The sequence below is a fragment of the Diorhabda carinulata genome, chromosome 4 (assembly GCF_026250575.1).
Source record: "Diorhabda carinulata isolate Delta chromosome 4, icDioCari1.1, whole genome shotgun sequence".
Lineage (NCBI taxonomy): Eukaryota > Metazoa > Arthropoda > Insecta > Coleoptera > Chrysomelidae > Diorhabda > Diorhabda carinulata.
The window spans coordinates 3,190,961-3,205,241 of NC_079463.1; the positions used below are offsets into that span (position 1 = coordinate 3,190,961).

Genomic DNA, 14,281 nt, shown 5'->3' on the forward strand with positions numbered 1-14,281 from the left:
GTTGATAAATTGTTATCATCCCCATGTATTTTTTAATTGATATTCTCAATTGTAGTACGCAAACGATTCCTCAAAACCAACCCGTCTTTTAAAAAAGAGAGAGATCAAGGAAATTTGTAATAAGAACAAGGTTTGTTGGAGTTGGCCCTGATATAGGAGTTGCTCCTCTGCAGAGCTGAGATTTTGGTGGTTGCGTGGGTTTGTGCTTCGCAAATTTAGGCTGTTTTATACCGTATGTAGTCTGAGAAAGATTCCTCAAACCAATACGTTATTTGGATTCATTCTTTTAGATAGTTTAAGCCGTTTTATACGGGATGTAGTCTAAAAAAGGTTCCTCAAACCAACCCGTCTTTTAAAAAAGAGAGAGATCAAGGAAATTTGTAATAAGAACAAGGTTTGTTGGAGTTGGCCCTGATATAGGAGTTGCTCCTCTGCAGAGCTGGGATTTTGGTGGTTGCGTGGGTTTGTGCTTCGCTAATTTAGGCCGTTTTATACCGTACGTAGTCTGAAAAAGATTCCTCAAACCAGCACGTTATTTGAATTCATTCTTTTAGATACTTTAAGACGTTTTATTCGGGATTTAGTCTAACAAAGTTTCCTCAAACCAACCCGTCTTTTAAAAAAGAGAGAGATCAAGGAAATTTGTAATAAGAGGAAGGTTTGTTGCAGTTTGCCCTGATATAGGAGTTGCTCCTCTGCAGGGTTGGGGTTTTAGTGGTTGCGTGGGTTTGTGCTTCGCTAATTTAGGCCGTTTTATACTGTATGTAGTCTGAGAAAGATTCCTCAAACCAACACGTTATTTGGATTCATTCTTTTAGATAGTTTAAGCCGTTTTATGAGGGATGTAGTCTAAAAAAGATTCCTCAAAGCAACTCGACTTTTAAGACTGTTAATTAACTTTTTATCTATCATTCCAGATCGAATGAGATAATCAGTAATAGTAAATTGAATTAACACCGATTGTCGTCAATATTCTCACTCGCGGAATTTATAACTTTCTTATTTAATTATTTATTATACTATTAAAAATAATTGTTCAACTAAATCAATAATAGATTTGTTCTACTTTCTTATAAAATATTTTTATTCATTTCAAAAGAATTTTATTGTTTTGATAGTAATATTTTTATGATAAAAAATACTGACTGTAAGGCATTGGTCCGTAAACCAAAGGATTGGCGATGGTATGTCTATAATATCCATTCTGTTTCTGCTTCGCTATTTGTTCCGGTTGTTTTGTCCTCAACTTCACATCCATCACAATGAAAATCTCACAAGTATCACTTCACTAAAATTGTCACACAACATACGATGACGTTTCAGTAAAACACACCTTCGTTCGTTTATTATTCAAAGTATTCAAAGTAAATATTTTGTTACATAAAAAATTATACTTAACGTTTGATGGAATTATGTTATTTGAACCAAATTAAATCGCGTTAAAAACCGTATTACTTTTTTCGAGTTTATCGTATCAGATTAGATAAGACTATTGATTTGCCATCAATGAAATAATCGTATAAAGTTTATTTATTACCTAGTTTTGTCTACCTGTAAGGACATAATTATTATTATATAACTAGCAATATTATCTTACGGTAGTAATGGCAAAGGTCGCAAAACGTATTGGAGAAAAAATTTATACAGGCAATCAATGATCAGTTCGTTTTTTTTATTCCTTTTCAACGGTTTATATATAAATTATTTTAATATTTTAGACTAGTCTTGCACAAACGAAGTCGTTTTGGCTGGATCCCTAATAGTTTGACCCTTGAAACTTGAAACCTTTCCCACAGAAACCTAGCAGAGTGTTTCTAAACTGTGTAGAATTGAAAGAAGTCAGCTGTTGATACAGAAGCAACAATTCGCGCAGTACAGCCGCACTGACAACCAAAGAAACGTTAAAGAATGCTTACATTCACTGCACTGGAAATAGATGATATTTCTAGTGTTTGCTATGTGCTTTTTCTATTCTATTTGAACTTACTCAATCTCGATGTTTACCAGCTAGTATATTGCGTAGAACTTTGTTTTTACCAAACCTTGTACATAAGTGCAAGTGTTTTCCAAACTTAAAATAGCCAAAAATCAACTTTAACGAGTTAGTTGCTAGCGCTAGGGAAGTCAATTAATCCCCTTCTATTCCAGAATGAAGGATAGAGAAGAAAAACCAGCAAGCACAACATTCCAAAAATGATACATGGAATTAACCGTTCAAGCCAACTAGAAAAATCTGTGGAAATCTAAAGCAGTTTACCGCATTCCGTGCTCATGTAGGCACTACAAAACGGTCTCTAAATACCAGAACTAAAGAGCACAAAGACAATTGCCGCCTGGAAGACATTAGCAGTAGTAGAGGATGCATTAATAAGCAACGACCATCAAATCAAATTTGTTGTTGTCACAATTTACCGCAGTAGACTGTACAAAGGAGTTATTGGAATTTATAAATACCAAAACAACTTTAACAGAATAGAAGGAGGTGTCAAAATAAACTTTACGTGGATACCGATGTTATGGGACACAAAAATCGCGCATCAAGCGCACGAACGAAACAGATCAGCCCTGTAGACGAATCGTTCCTAAAGTATCCCTCATCCCACATAAGTAATGTCCACAGTCCAAACCCAAACAACCCAACGAACCTCTTTCTCTCGGTCTTTCACGCAGAGCTCAGAGTCGGTCGGAGCAACAGGTAAATTTTGAAGATGAGAAAAAGTCAAGTAGCAGTAATTTTATCCATTACAATTTTACAGATTGAGTTTTGTATTGTTTCGATAACTTAAAAACACTAAAAATTTCTTATGTTCTTAAATTATAGAGTCATAAATTCGAGGTGTGCAAAACTAGCTGATTTTCTTCTTTATAAATGCCGTAATAGTTCGTTTTCAAACACCTAATTTTTAAAAATTTATCGTGTCCCCTCTACAGTTTTAAGGATTCCAAATGGTCCGAGTCCGGACCTACTTTTGAAATTAATTCTTTGAATTTGAATTCTTTGAATCTTATTTCGACTTCGCTGGTTTTGATAATGATATATATCAGATATCAAAATCTACCTGACTTTATATATATTTGGTTTCAGCCAAGATATTGAATTCAAATAACAGAAATTATGGAAGATATTTTTTGTAAAATCGTTGTTAATAACTATTTTCGAGAATTCAAACTTTATGTTGGAATAAATTAGTTTTTTAATGTGTAGATTTTGTTACGGAAGTTTCCTTTTTTCTTTCTGTCTTTTTCTTTTTTAGGCATTAGATTCAGACCTCGTGTTATACTCAACCCAGTTTTTCCCTACTTGTAAAGTACTCCAATTTCTTCTAGAGTGTTCAATTTACTTCGTCCAATTTTCTCCATCTCCCCAATAAATTATATTTTTGCTATTCCTCTTTGTTTGTTTCATTATCGTTCAAATTGATTTCTCTATCTGTTATCTTCATCATCTTCTTGATATTCCTCTTTCCTTTTTGTCCTAGTGTTCAAATTGATTACATTCAATTTCCTCTATCTGTTCAATCCGTTATTTCTTAGTATTCCTTTTTGTTTTGGTGTTCGGATCGATTTCGTCCAATTTACTCTATATTTTCAATATATTATTTCTTGATATTTCTCTTTCCTTTTTGCCCTAATAATCAAATTGATTTCATTCAATTTCCTCCACCTGTTCAATACATTATTTCTTGGTATTCCTTTTTGCTTTGGTGTTCAAATTGATTTCATTCAATTTTCTCTATCTGTTCAATAAATTATATTTTCGCTATTCCTCTTTGTTTGTTTCATTATCGTTCAAATTGATTTCTCTATCTGTTATCTACATCATCTTCTTGATATTCCTCTTTCCTTTTTGTCCTAGTGTTCAAATTGATTACATTCAATTTCCTCTATCTGTTCAATCCGTTATTTCTTTGTATTCCTTTTTGCTTTGGTGTTCGGATCGATTTCGTCCAATTTACTCTATATTTTCAATATATTATTTCTTGATATTCCTCTTTGCCTGTTGCCTTGTTGTTCAAATTAATTTCGTCCAATTTTCTCAATCTGTTCACTACATTATCTTCTTGATATTTCTCTTTCCTTTTTGCCCTAATATTCAAATTGATTTCATTCAATTTCCTCTATTTGTTCAATCCGTTATTTCTTTGTATTCCTTTTTGCTTTGGTGTTCAAATTGATTTCGTCCAATGTCCTCCATCTGTTCAATCCGTTATTTCTTGGTATTCCTTTTTGCCTTGGTGTTCAAATTGATTTCGTCCAATGTCCTCCATCTGTTCGATACATTATTGCTTTGTATTCCTTTTTGCTTTGGTGTTCAAATTGATTTCGTCCAATGTCCTCCATCTGTTAAATACATTGCCTTTTAGGTATTCCTCTTTGCTTTTTTCCGGATGTTTAAGATTCATAATGACCACATTGGTAAAAATAATTTGAAAAACTAGAAACTGTTTGATGAATGATATATTTCGGTTTCAAAACATTGTTCCATATTTTTTTCCACTTGGTAAGTAATGTAGTTAATTTTAGTTCTCCGAAGGTATGTGCCACTAGCTCAACGGAATGAATAATCGTCCATAAATGTTAAGAAATTGATATTCAGATAATAAGGAATCGAAAAAAAAAATGAGATATTCATAGTTTTAAACGCAAAAACATCTGCAAGGTTTTAATATATAATAAATAAAAGAACAATCATCAATATCACCCACATACTACAAAACAATAGTTATTAATATCCAAAACAAATGATACGTCATAATTGTAAATAAAAACTAAACAATTTCGCGCGCCTCGTGGGCGAGGCTTACCACGATCCGAGCTTAACTAAAGTGCGATTAAAATGTGTCGGGGATCTAGATTCTTTTTTATAATTTTAGGCCAGTAAGTTACATATCAAGAAGAAAAGAAACAATTTAAATAAAAAATTAGTAAAGGAATTAAATATTAAGAATGTCACGTAGAAAAATAATTAGCATAATGACACGATTCGAAAATTGAAGGTTACCAGACGAGATAAAAAAATTAGCTTGATGATTTGTTTTTATACGGTATAGAAAAATTAGTTTTTGACTAACAATTGAAAAATATATTTAATATTTTTTGTTAATCCAATACAACAAATAAAAAATGTAATTTTTGATCTATCTCCGAATAGAAGTTTATTTTCATTTAATTGTCTTTGTACCGGTCTATTATTTAATTATGTGGTTCAAGGAGTTCCACTTATTACCGCGATTAAAAATTTCATTAATTATTCTTAAGGTGCGAGATGAAACAATAGTGAATTTATTATATTCATAAGGTAGAAGGAAGTGGATATTGTTCGCATCCTTTTACGAGGGGCCTAGAAAGTGTTCTCTTTTACTCGGACATAATATTGGAAGAAGGCAAGTACAAATATTAAAGGTTATTTAAAAGGAACCGAAAATATACACAATTTACACTACAATTTTTGTGTCCACAAAAATATTTCTAAAGAAATGGTATGTTCCGAGAGATCAACAAATCAAGAGGACTATGTGAATGAGGAAACTGATACATATTACGTTATTAAGTTTAGATAGTATGGACTAGAGGTTTGTTTAAGTCATTGAACAAGTGGCGTAAGATCATTAATCCGAATAGATTCGAAATTGGACATTAAACGATAAACGATGGACGATAAAGATCGAAGGCGGTTACTTAGGGTGGTATAGAATGTAGATTGTTCAATGACTGGATTAAGACGGAACAAATTAGAAATAGGACACTACGAGGAAATAGGATGCCAATGTAGATCGCGAGTTAACTGTTCTCTAATTACTAAACTTGGTATTGACTATAGATTTGTTCAACGAATGGAATGAGGTCAAAAAAATTGAGAATTGGACACTAGAGGATGTGAAAAAGAAGCAGAACTACATTGACAAGGAACAAAGAAGACGATAAAGATCCAGGGTAAACTATTATGGGTTTTAGATTATAGAATTGTTCAAAGATTGGAATGAGATCGAAAAAATTAAGAATTGGACACTAGAGGATGTGAAAAAGAAGCAGAACTACATTGACAAGGAACAAAGAAGACGATAAAGATCTAGGGTAAACTATTATGGGTTGTAGATTATAGATTTGTTCAAAGATTGGAATGAGATCGAAAAAATTAAGAATTGGACACTAAAGGACGCGAAAAAGGAGGCAGAACTACATTGACAAGGAACAAAGAAGACGATAAAGATCCAGGGTAAACTATTATGGGTTGTAGATTATAGAATTGTTCAAAGATTGGAATGAGATCGAAAAAATTAAGAATTGGACACTAAAGGACGCGAAAAAGGAGGCAAAACTACATTGACAAGAAACAAAGAAGAAGATAAAGATCCAGGGTAAACTATTATGGTTTGTAGATTATAGAATTGTTCAACGAATGGAATAAGGTCAAAAAAATTGAGAATTGGACACTAAAGGACGCGAAAAAGGAGGCAGAACTACATTGACAAGGAACAAAGAAGACGATAAAGATCCAGGGTAAACTGTTATGAGTGGTAGACTATAGATTTGTTCAAAGATTGGAATGAGATAGAAAAAATTAAGAATTGGACACTAAAGGACGCGAAAAAGGAGGCAGAACTACATTGACAAGAAACAAAGAAGACGATAAAGATCCAGGGTAAACTATTATGGGTTGTAGATTATAGAATTGTTCAAAGATTGGAATGAGATAGAAAAAATTAAGAATTGGACACTAAAGGACGCGAAAAAGGAGGCAGAACTACATTGACAAGGAACAAAGAAGACGATAAAGATCCAGGGTAAACTGTTGTGGATGGTAGACTATAGATTCGTTCAAAGATTGGAAGAAGAACAAACAAAATGGAGATTGGACACTGTGATAACATAAATAAGATACAGAACAACATTGAATAGAAGATAGGATGCGGATAAAGGGCGAAAGCGAATTTTTTCGGCTACTTAAAGTGGTACAGACTATAGATTCTGAGAAAACACTGTAGATTATGATTCGGAAGATATCAAAAACTATAAATATGAATAAAACTGAGTCACAAAACAAAAATTTTATTACAATTTGAACCTATAGGCAAATATATTAATACTCACTATATTTTATTATTAACGATGTCACTTTTTATCATATTTATTGCTCTTTTTATGTAAGAGATTAAGTTTTTTGAGTATACGTTCATCTAAACGTTACCCGATAAACTAACAAAACGACATCCTGAATAAAATTAGGATCGATTGCGTTTCGAGGGATCTTTGTAATGAAAATTGGAGACTGGCACGAAACGTATATAATTGAATTGAATTTGTAAACCATGTTGTTTATTCCACTTTAATATAAAAAGCTGCATATTCAATTTAGTCGATAATTTGAGCTGAATATAAGTTTTATTTGTTCAATGTCATTCGAATTCATTTGACTTGATCAACAGTGTGAATACCCCATTAGAATTTGTTCAGTGACGTTAAAAGGTTCAATCCAAGATACCTGATTAGATATTCAAAGGATATGGGTCTTTGGTAGTTTTAAGTGGGACCAACGGGCCTGTTAGAAGGCCTATGTCTGAAACTATAATTGAGATGTATACATATTATACTTACGATGATATTTCTTCGGTGATTTTGACCAATGAATATTTAGAATAAAATTTTACTCACCTGGAGCCAGACTTCTTGAGGATACTCCTTTGGGTGGCGGAACGGGAGGTTCTGGGTCTATTGAATACGTAAAAATTTTATGCTAATTGATAAAAAATTGTATCTATCTATCGTTATTAAAGCAAACGATTGCAATGTTAAAAGCGATTCAGGCGTGCATAATAAACTTGATACATTTATTCGAACATTTAGAGTTAAGGAAAAGATGATAAAAAGGTTACAGAAAATGTTTTAATGTCAGACTCAAGTGTACGAATGGTTTAAAAATTGCGGTGTGTCAATTGATAACAAACCTCGTTGTGAACCTCAATTTAAAAAAATTCGAGATCTTCTACTCACAGATTGTCAAGATTTCTCACTGAACCTAGTAACTTTCACAAGCCTCTGCACCACAGCTTTTTGAAAGAACCGTTCACTTTGAACTTTGAGCGAAATCGTCGGTTTCGAGCAACCACTCCACCCATTTGTGAACCTGGATACATCTTTCGGCTTGAATCTAGTTCCTGATGCTTGAATCTTCGACGATGTTACAGAATTGAGGATTCTAACCTAACCTAACTCAACCAGATTTCTTCCTTTGTAAAACTTTTGAAATTTTTTACTGAACCTAGTGATTTTCACAAGCCTCTGCGCCGCAGCTTTTTGAAAAAACCGTTCACTTTGATCTTTGAACGAAACCGTCGGTTTCGAGCAACCACTCCACCAATTTATGAACCTGGATACATCTTTCGGCTTGAATCTAGTTCCTGATGCTTGAATCTTCGACGATGTTACAGAATTGAGGATTCTAACCTAACCTAACTCAACCAGATTTCTTCCTTTGTAGAACTTTTGAAATTTTTTACCAAACCTAGTGATTTTTACAAGCCTCTGCACCGCAGCTTTTTGAAAGAACCGTTCACTTTGAACTTTGAACGAAACCGTCGGTTTCGAGCAACCACTCCACTATTTTGTGAACCTGGATACATCTTTCGGCTTGAATCTAGTTCCTGATGCTTGAATCTTCGACGATGTTACAGGATTGAGGATTCTAACCTAACCTAACTCAACCAGATTTCTTCCTTTGTAGAACTTTTGAAATTTTTTACTGAACCCAGTGATTTTTACAAACCTCTGCGCCGCAGCTTTTTGAAAAAACCGTTCACTTTGAACTTTGAGCGAAATCGTCGGTTTCGAGCAACCACTCCACCCATTTGTGAACCTGGATACATCTTTCGGCTTGAATCTAGTTCCTGATGCTTGAATCTTCGACGATGTTACAGGATTGAGGATTCTAACCTAACCTAACTCAACCAGATTTCTTCCTTTGTAGAACTTTTGAAATTTTTTACTGAACCCAGTGATTTTTACAAGCCTCTGCACCGCAGCTTTTTGAAAAAACCGTTCACTTTGAACTTTGAACGAAACCGTCGGTTTCGAGCAACCACTCCACCAATTTATGAACCTGGATACATCTTTCGGCTTGAATCTAGTTCCTGATGCTTGTATCTTCGACGATGTTACAGGATTGAGGATTCTAACCTAACCTAACTCAACCAGATTTCTTCCTTTGTAGAACTTTTGAAATTTTTTACTGAACCCAGTGATTTTTACAAGCATCTGCACCGCAGCTTTTTGAAAAAACCGTTCACTTTGAACTTTGAACGAAACCGTCGGTTTCGAGCAACCACTCCACCAATTTATGAACCTGGATACATCTTTCGGCTTGAATCTAGTTCCTGATGCTTGTATCTTCGACGATGTTACAGGATTGAGGATTCTAACCTAACCTAACTCAACCAGATTTCTTCCTTTGTAGAACTTTTGAAATTTTTTACTAAACCTAGTGATTTTTACAAGCCTCTGCACCACAGCTTTTTGAAAGAACCGTTCACTTTGAACTTTGAGCGAAATCGTCGGTTTCGAGCAACCACTCCACCATTTTGTGGACCTGGATACATCTTTAGGCTTGAATCTAGTTACTGATGCTTGTATGTCACAGGATTCATCAATCTAATCTAACCAGATTTCTTCCTTTGTAGAACTTTTGAAATTTCTCACCGAATCTAGTGATTTTCAAAGGACCTCAGCGCTGCATCTGTTTCTCCTCGAAAGTAAAAGGAGGAGTGAAACGTTCTAGAAACTTCATTTTCAAAGCAGAGTGATTTTTGAGTGAAATTTTCTACGGAGTGCAAATTATTTAATACCTTATAGCATGACTTTATTGAATAATTATTATTATAGATGTATACGCAATTATAATTAGAAAGAAAATAAATTATTTTTTTCCCAGCCTATCGTCTTCATTGGTACATTTTCTACGACTGATGTTGAACATGGAGAGAATGCCGGGTTGGTCTAAATTTAAGAGCTTAAATAAGAAATATTTCAGATAAAACTATACCATATGTGAGAATACTGCACAACATCATGCTCTATAAACGAAAAATGAAACGTGCACAGTGAAAGAACCTTTCTATTGTTTGCTGGTGCTATTGTTTCGTGTAGTTTTTAACCTAAATACAACACCTTTGAACGAAACCGTCGGTTTCGAGCAAACACTCCACCCATTTTTGTACCTGGCTACATCTTTCGGTTGAAATCGAGCTACCGATGCTTGTATCTTCGGATCGTACTTTTGATTTCTAAAAAAATCCGTAGGTCGACGATGTTGTTGAAGAGGTTTCAGAATTGAGGAAGATTTGAGTGGTTCCGGAAAGGGTGAGGTTGATTTAGGTCTACGTTTGTCTTTTCGAACTAATGATGTATCTCGGGATGCTACTGAATGCTCCGGAGACGATAAAGATCTTGTGTTATCTTCTATTCTCGGGTATCTATGAGCCGTCCAATCGGCTGTTAAATAAGGAGCTATATCTTTTAGTTCGTGTATAGTTGGGGAAGACGTGTACATGTGACCCATTAAAGATATATCTTCTTGACTATCGAATTTCTCACGTAGTTTTTCTACTTCTCCTAAGGGACAACCGAGAATTTCGGCTAATTCTTCCATGCTTTTTTTATACTTTTCATTTCCGTTTTTGGTATTTTTTCTGGTATAAAGACTCGCTATTTTACTTATAATGTTGATGTGAGGCATGAATCTATCTTCGGCTCTTAAAAATAACGGGGATACAACGCCACCTTTTCTTGTTCGACTCCTACCTCTTCCCGAATACGCAGGAAACTCGTATTTCCTTCTTAAAGTATCTACGTAACCGAAATTGTAATTTGATCGCATATTATGCATATCTGATTCACTTTTCGATCTTCTTAGGATAACGTTGCCGTAAATATCTTCGTATTCGAATTTGTTTCGAAGACGCGATACTTCGCCTGTTTTGATTGGGGGTTTTTCATTTATTTCATTCGAATAAGGTGAAATCGACCTACTTCTACAAAGACTATCATTGCTTATGGTGTCGATTGAAACTTCCGAACGAATCGGGCTGATTTCGATAGCTCGGAGTTCGGGTTTTTTCGGAGAAAATTTTTGTTTTCTACTAGCCGATAACGGTATTGTCGCGAATTTCATTAAATTTCTTTCGCCAAAATATTCTTTAAAACTCTGTACCGACTTTGATTGGGATAAAGGTTTATTTTGTGGAATTTCCGTTGGGGAATGGTTAGAGCAATCATCAGCAGGTTTATAAACAGTTGGGATGTATGGTTGGTGTTCTTTTGCTTGTTCGAAATATTCTACTTTCTTTTTAACGTCCTTATTTTGTTCTGTACAAATAACTGTTTTTGTACTTTCATCCGTGCTTCCGCTTTCAGTTTCACTAAAAGATATTTTAGCGTTAGAAAGAGCATTTGTTTTTACTATAGGTTGTTTGGGTTGTTTTTCTACTTCTACTTCTTTTATATTTGCGTCTGCTGTTGCGACTGCTCCTAAAACTTCTTTTCCAATAACTAATGGTAAGGACGTTTCTTTGCGTTTACCAATTTTTTCTAAAATCTCTTTACTTAAAGTATACGAAATCATCTTTTTATCATTTTCTGTTATACTGTTATTTTTATTAATATTAGTTTTGTAGATACGATCGGATGAATCTGAGTTTCTTCGAACTGTTAATGTAGGTACATACGATGTTTTCTTTTCTTTCGGAACGTGGATGATGCAATCGTCGCTGTTTTTCGGATAGTTATTGTAAATTTCGGCTAATTGATTTTTTAAAATATTAATTTGTTCCATGGAAAGACTACTCCACAGTTTAGTGCCTATTCCATGCGGAAATATATTTTCCGAATCGTTCGAGTTTTGTTTGGTTGATTTAATTCTTCCTTCGGAATGCGATCGACGATCTGCTATATTATTAACCATATTTACAACCGAATATCCTCTCCATAGAGGTTTATATGTGTCTTTTATTAGAGCCATTTCTTTTCTTTTTGCAATTTCCCGAGTAGATTTTTCATTTTTTATTTTTTCAAATTCTTCCTTTATATCATCGACTGATTTTTCTTTAATTCTAAGTCCTCTATCGCATTCTTTTTTCCATTTGTAACGTGCGACGTCTTTGGGAATATATAAAAATCCTTTTTCTTTTTCTTCTTGCTTTATTTGGTTGTAGAGTGAATCTAATTCTTGTTCGGCACGTTCGCGCGTTCTTACTTCTTTCCATCTATCGAAATCAATGATTTCAGATTCACACCTTCTTCTCGGTTTAACGTTGAAAATCTTTTCCAATTCACCGACTTTTTCTATTTCCGAATAAAAATGATTTAAATCTCTGAATTTATCGTGAGATTTTGGATTTTGTTCGGGAAAATATTTATTGAAATCCTCACTTTTGAACGAATCTAGTGAGGTATTACTGTAATTTAAACTCGGACACATATACAGTGAAAGATCCGAATTTTTGTTATCAGTTTGTTGACTCTTATATTGCATTATTTTTCTACAAGATGGCGATCTACATAATTTTGGAGATGGAGGTGGAGACAGTAATTTCTTGTGCTGTATTACAGGAGATATTGGTCTACTAGTTTCCGAAAATATCATTTTTTTTCTCGGACTATCTAATTTGACCGGTAAACTCGAACTTCTTTTGGGAATTTCTCTATTTACACCCTTAGAGGTGTCGCTAAATGTAACGGATTTAGGACTAACTGATCTAGAGCGTATCGCAGCCATATCTAGACTCACAAATTTAGATTCACTAACTGGTTTAGTGTGTTTAAGATATACTTTCATAGCACTGATACTCGGTTCTGGAAATGAGGATCTTCTTCGGTGCAATTGGTTTGTTTTTTCCACAATCCACGAACTTTTGGTGAGGTACGAAGGTGTTGGGGAGGAATCTCTTAAAAATAGATTCTGGAAGAAATGATTGCTTTCAATACATTTCTTTTGTTTACGAATATCATTCAGTATTGACGTAGAGGCATCTTCTTCTTTGGTTTTATTCTTTTTTTGACTTTGTATTATTTTTGGTTTAGCAGATTTTGTATCTTTTTTTATTTCTCCGTTCATTTTTTCCTTTTTAAATTTTTGATTTTCTTTAGAGTCTTTTACTTTCGCCGGTTTTGTGGTAAGCTTCTTTTTTTGTAGTTTTGGAGATACTGTTTTTGTTGATGACGAAGGTGACGAAGAAGGTGATGCTCTTTTTACTTTGGAAGAAGACGTGATGCTTGTTTTTAATATATTTCTTCCCCTCTCAGATACTCCCACCTTTATAGGTATATATTCTTTGGTTTTACCATTCGTTTTAGACGAAGAAAGAGGCGCGTTCGTTTTTTTGTAAATAGTTCCTTGAGTTAAATTCATCATGGAAGCTTTTTTGACTTCAGTAGGTGAAACGAGATCGGGGGATTTAGCTAATTTAGTTGTTTGTAAATTGAGATTGAATTTCTTCTTTTCAGTTCCGAAAGTTTTTGTAGTACCTCTCGAAGCGTTCAAACTTTCCATCGATGAGGTTAGAGGACTTCTTTTGGTTGAAGTATTTCTCGGGGAATCGGATGATTTTGATCTACCACTTTGAATATTTGTTTTACTGTGAATTCGTCTTATTGAATTCGTCGAATCTCTAGAAGTTGTAACAGTAGATGTAATTTTATTCTTGAGATCTGATGGAGCTGTAATTTTTTTGATCACCCTCAATTTTGGACTTGGGCTTCTTTTATTAGGAGTCGGAGATAATTTGCAAGTTATTTTATCTCTGAGATAGTTAATTTTGGATTTGTCGATGTTTGAGTTTGTTGTAAAACAAGTTTCGTGCCTTTTACAAATCGGCGATTTTTCAGATTTAACTTTCAATGTGGATACTAATCTTAAAGTCGGATTATTTCTGGAAGATTTCCTTCGAGGTGGAGATGGAGGTGGAATTGGAGGAGGAGTAGGTATAGCGGTTGAAGGAGCTGTTCTTTTATAATTGGAAAACGTATTTTGCGTTCTATGTTGAACAGTAATCGGATAGCAAAGTACTTCTTTTTGAGGTTTTATGTTTTTATGGAGTCTCACTCTGGTTAATGTCGATGATATTGGAAAAAACTCCACAAAATCGGTTTCTGCGAAGAACGTTTTTATTAAAATTTGTTTTTTTGATTTAATATTGTGCTTTGGTGTTCTGGAAAAATATAAAGTGATAGCTATTGTGACAGTTATAATGTAGATAACAGATTATTACAAACAAGAAGAATATTCGATTTT

General features: G+C 34.0%; 1 protein-coding gene across 1 annotated transcript in view; it reads right to left on the bottom strand.

Annotated features, from left to right (window-relative positions):
- LOC130893328 (uncharacterized) overlaps window positions 1-14,281 on the bottom strand; it is a 91,671-nt gene that overhangs the window by 13,745 nt on the left and 63,645 nt on the right. Inside the window, exons 22-24 of the mRNA XM_057799338.1 lie at window positions 10,300-14,139; window positions 10,162-10,215; window positions 7,654-7,710 (exon numbers count right to left, since the gene is read on the bottom strand). Coding sequence (XP_057655321.1) covers window positions 7,654-7,710; window positions 10,162-10,215; window positions 10,300-14,139 — 3,951 coding nt within the window. The remainder of the gene's footprint in view (window positions 1-7,653; window positions 7,711-10,161; window positions 10,216-10,299; window positions 14,140-14,281) is intronic.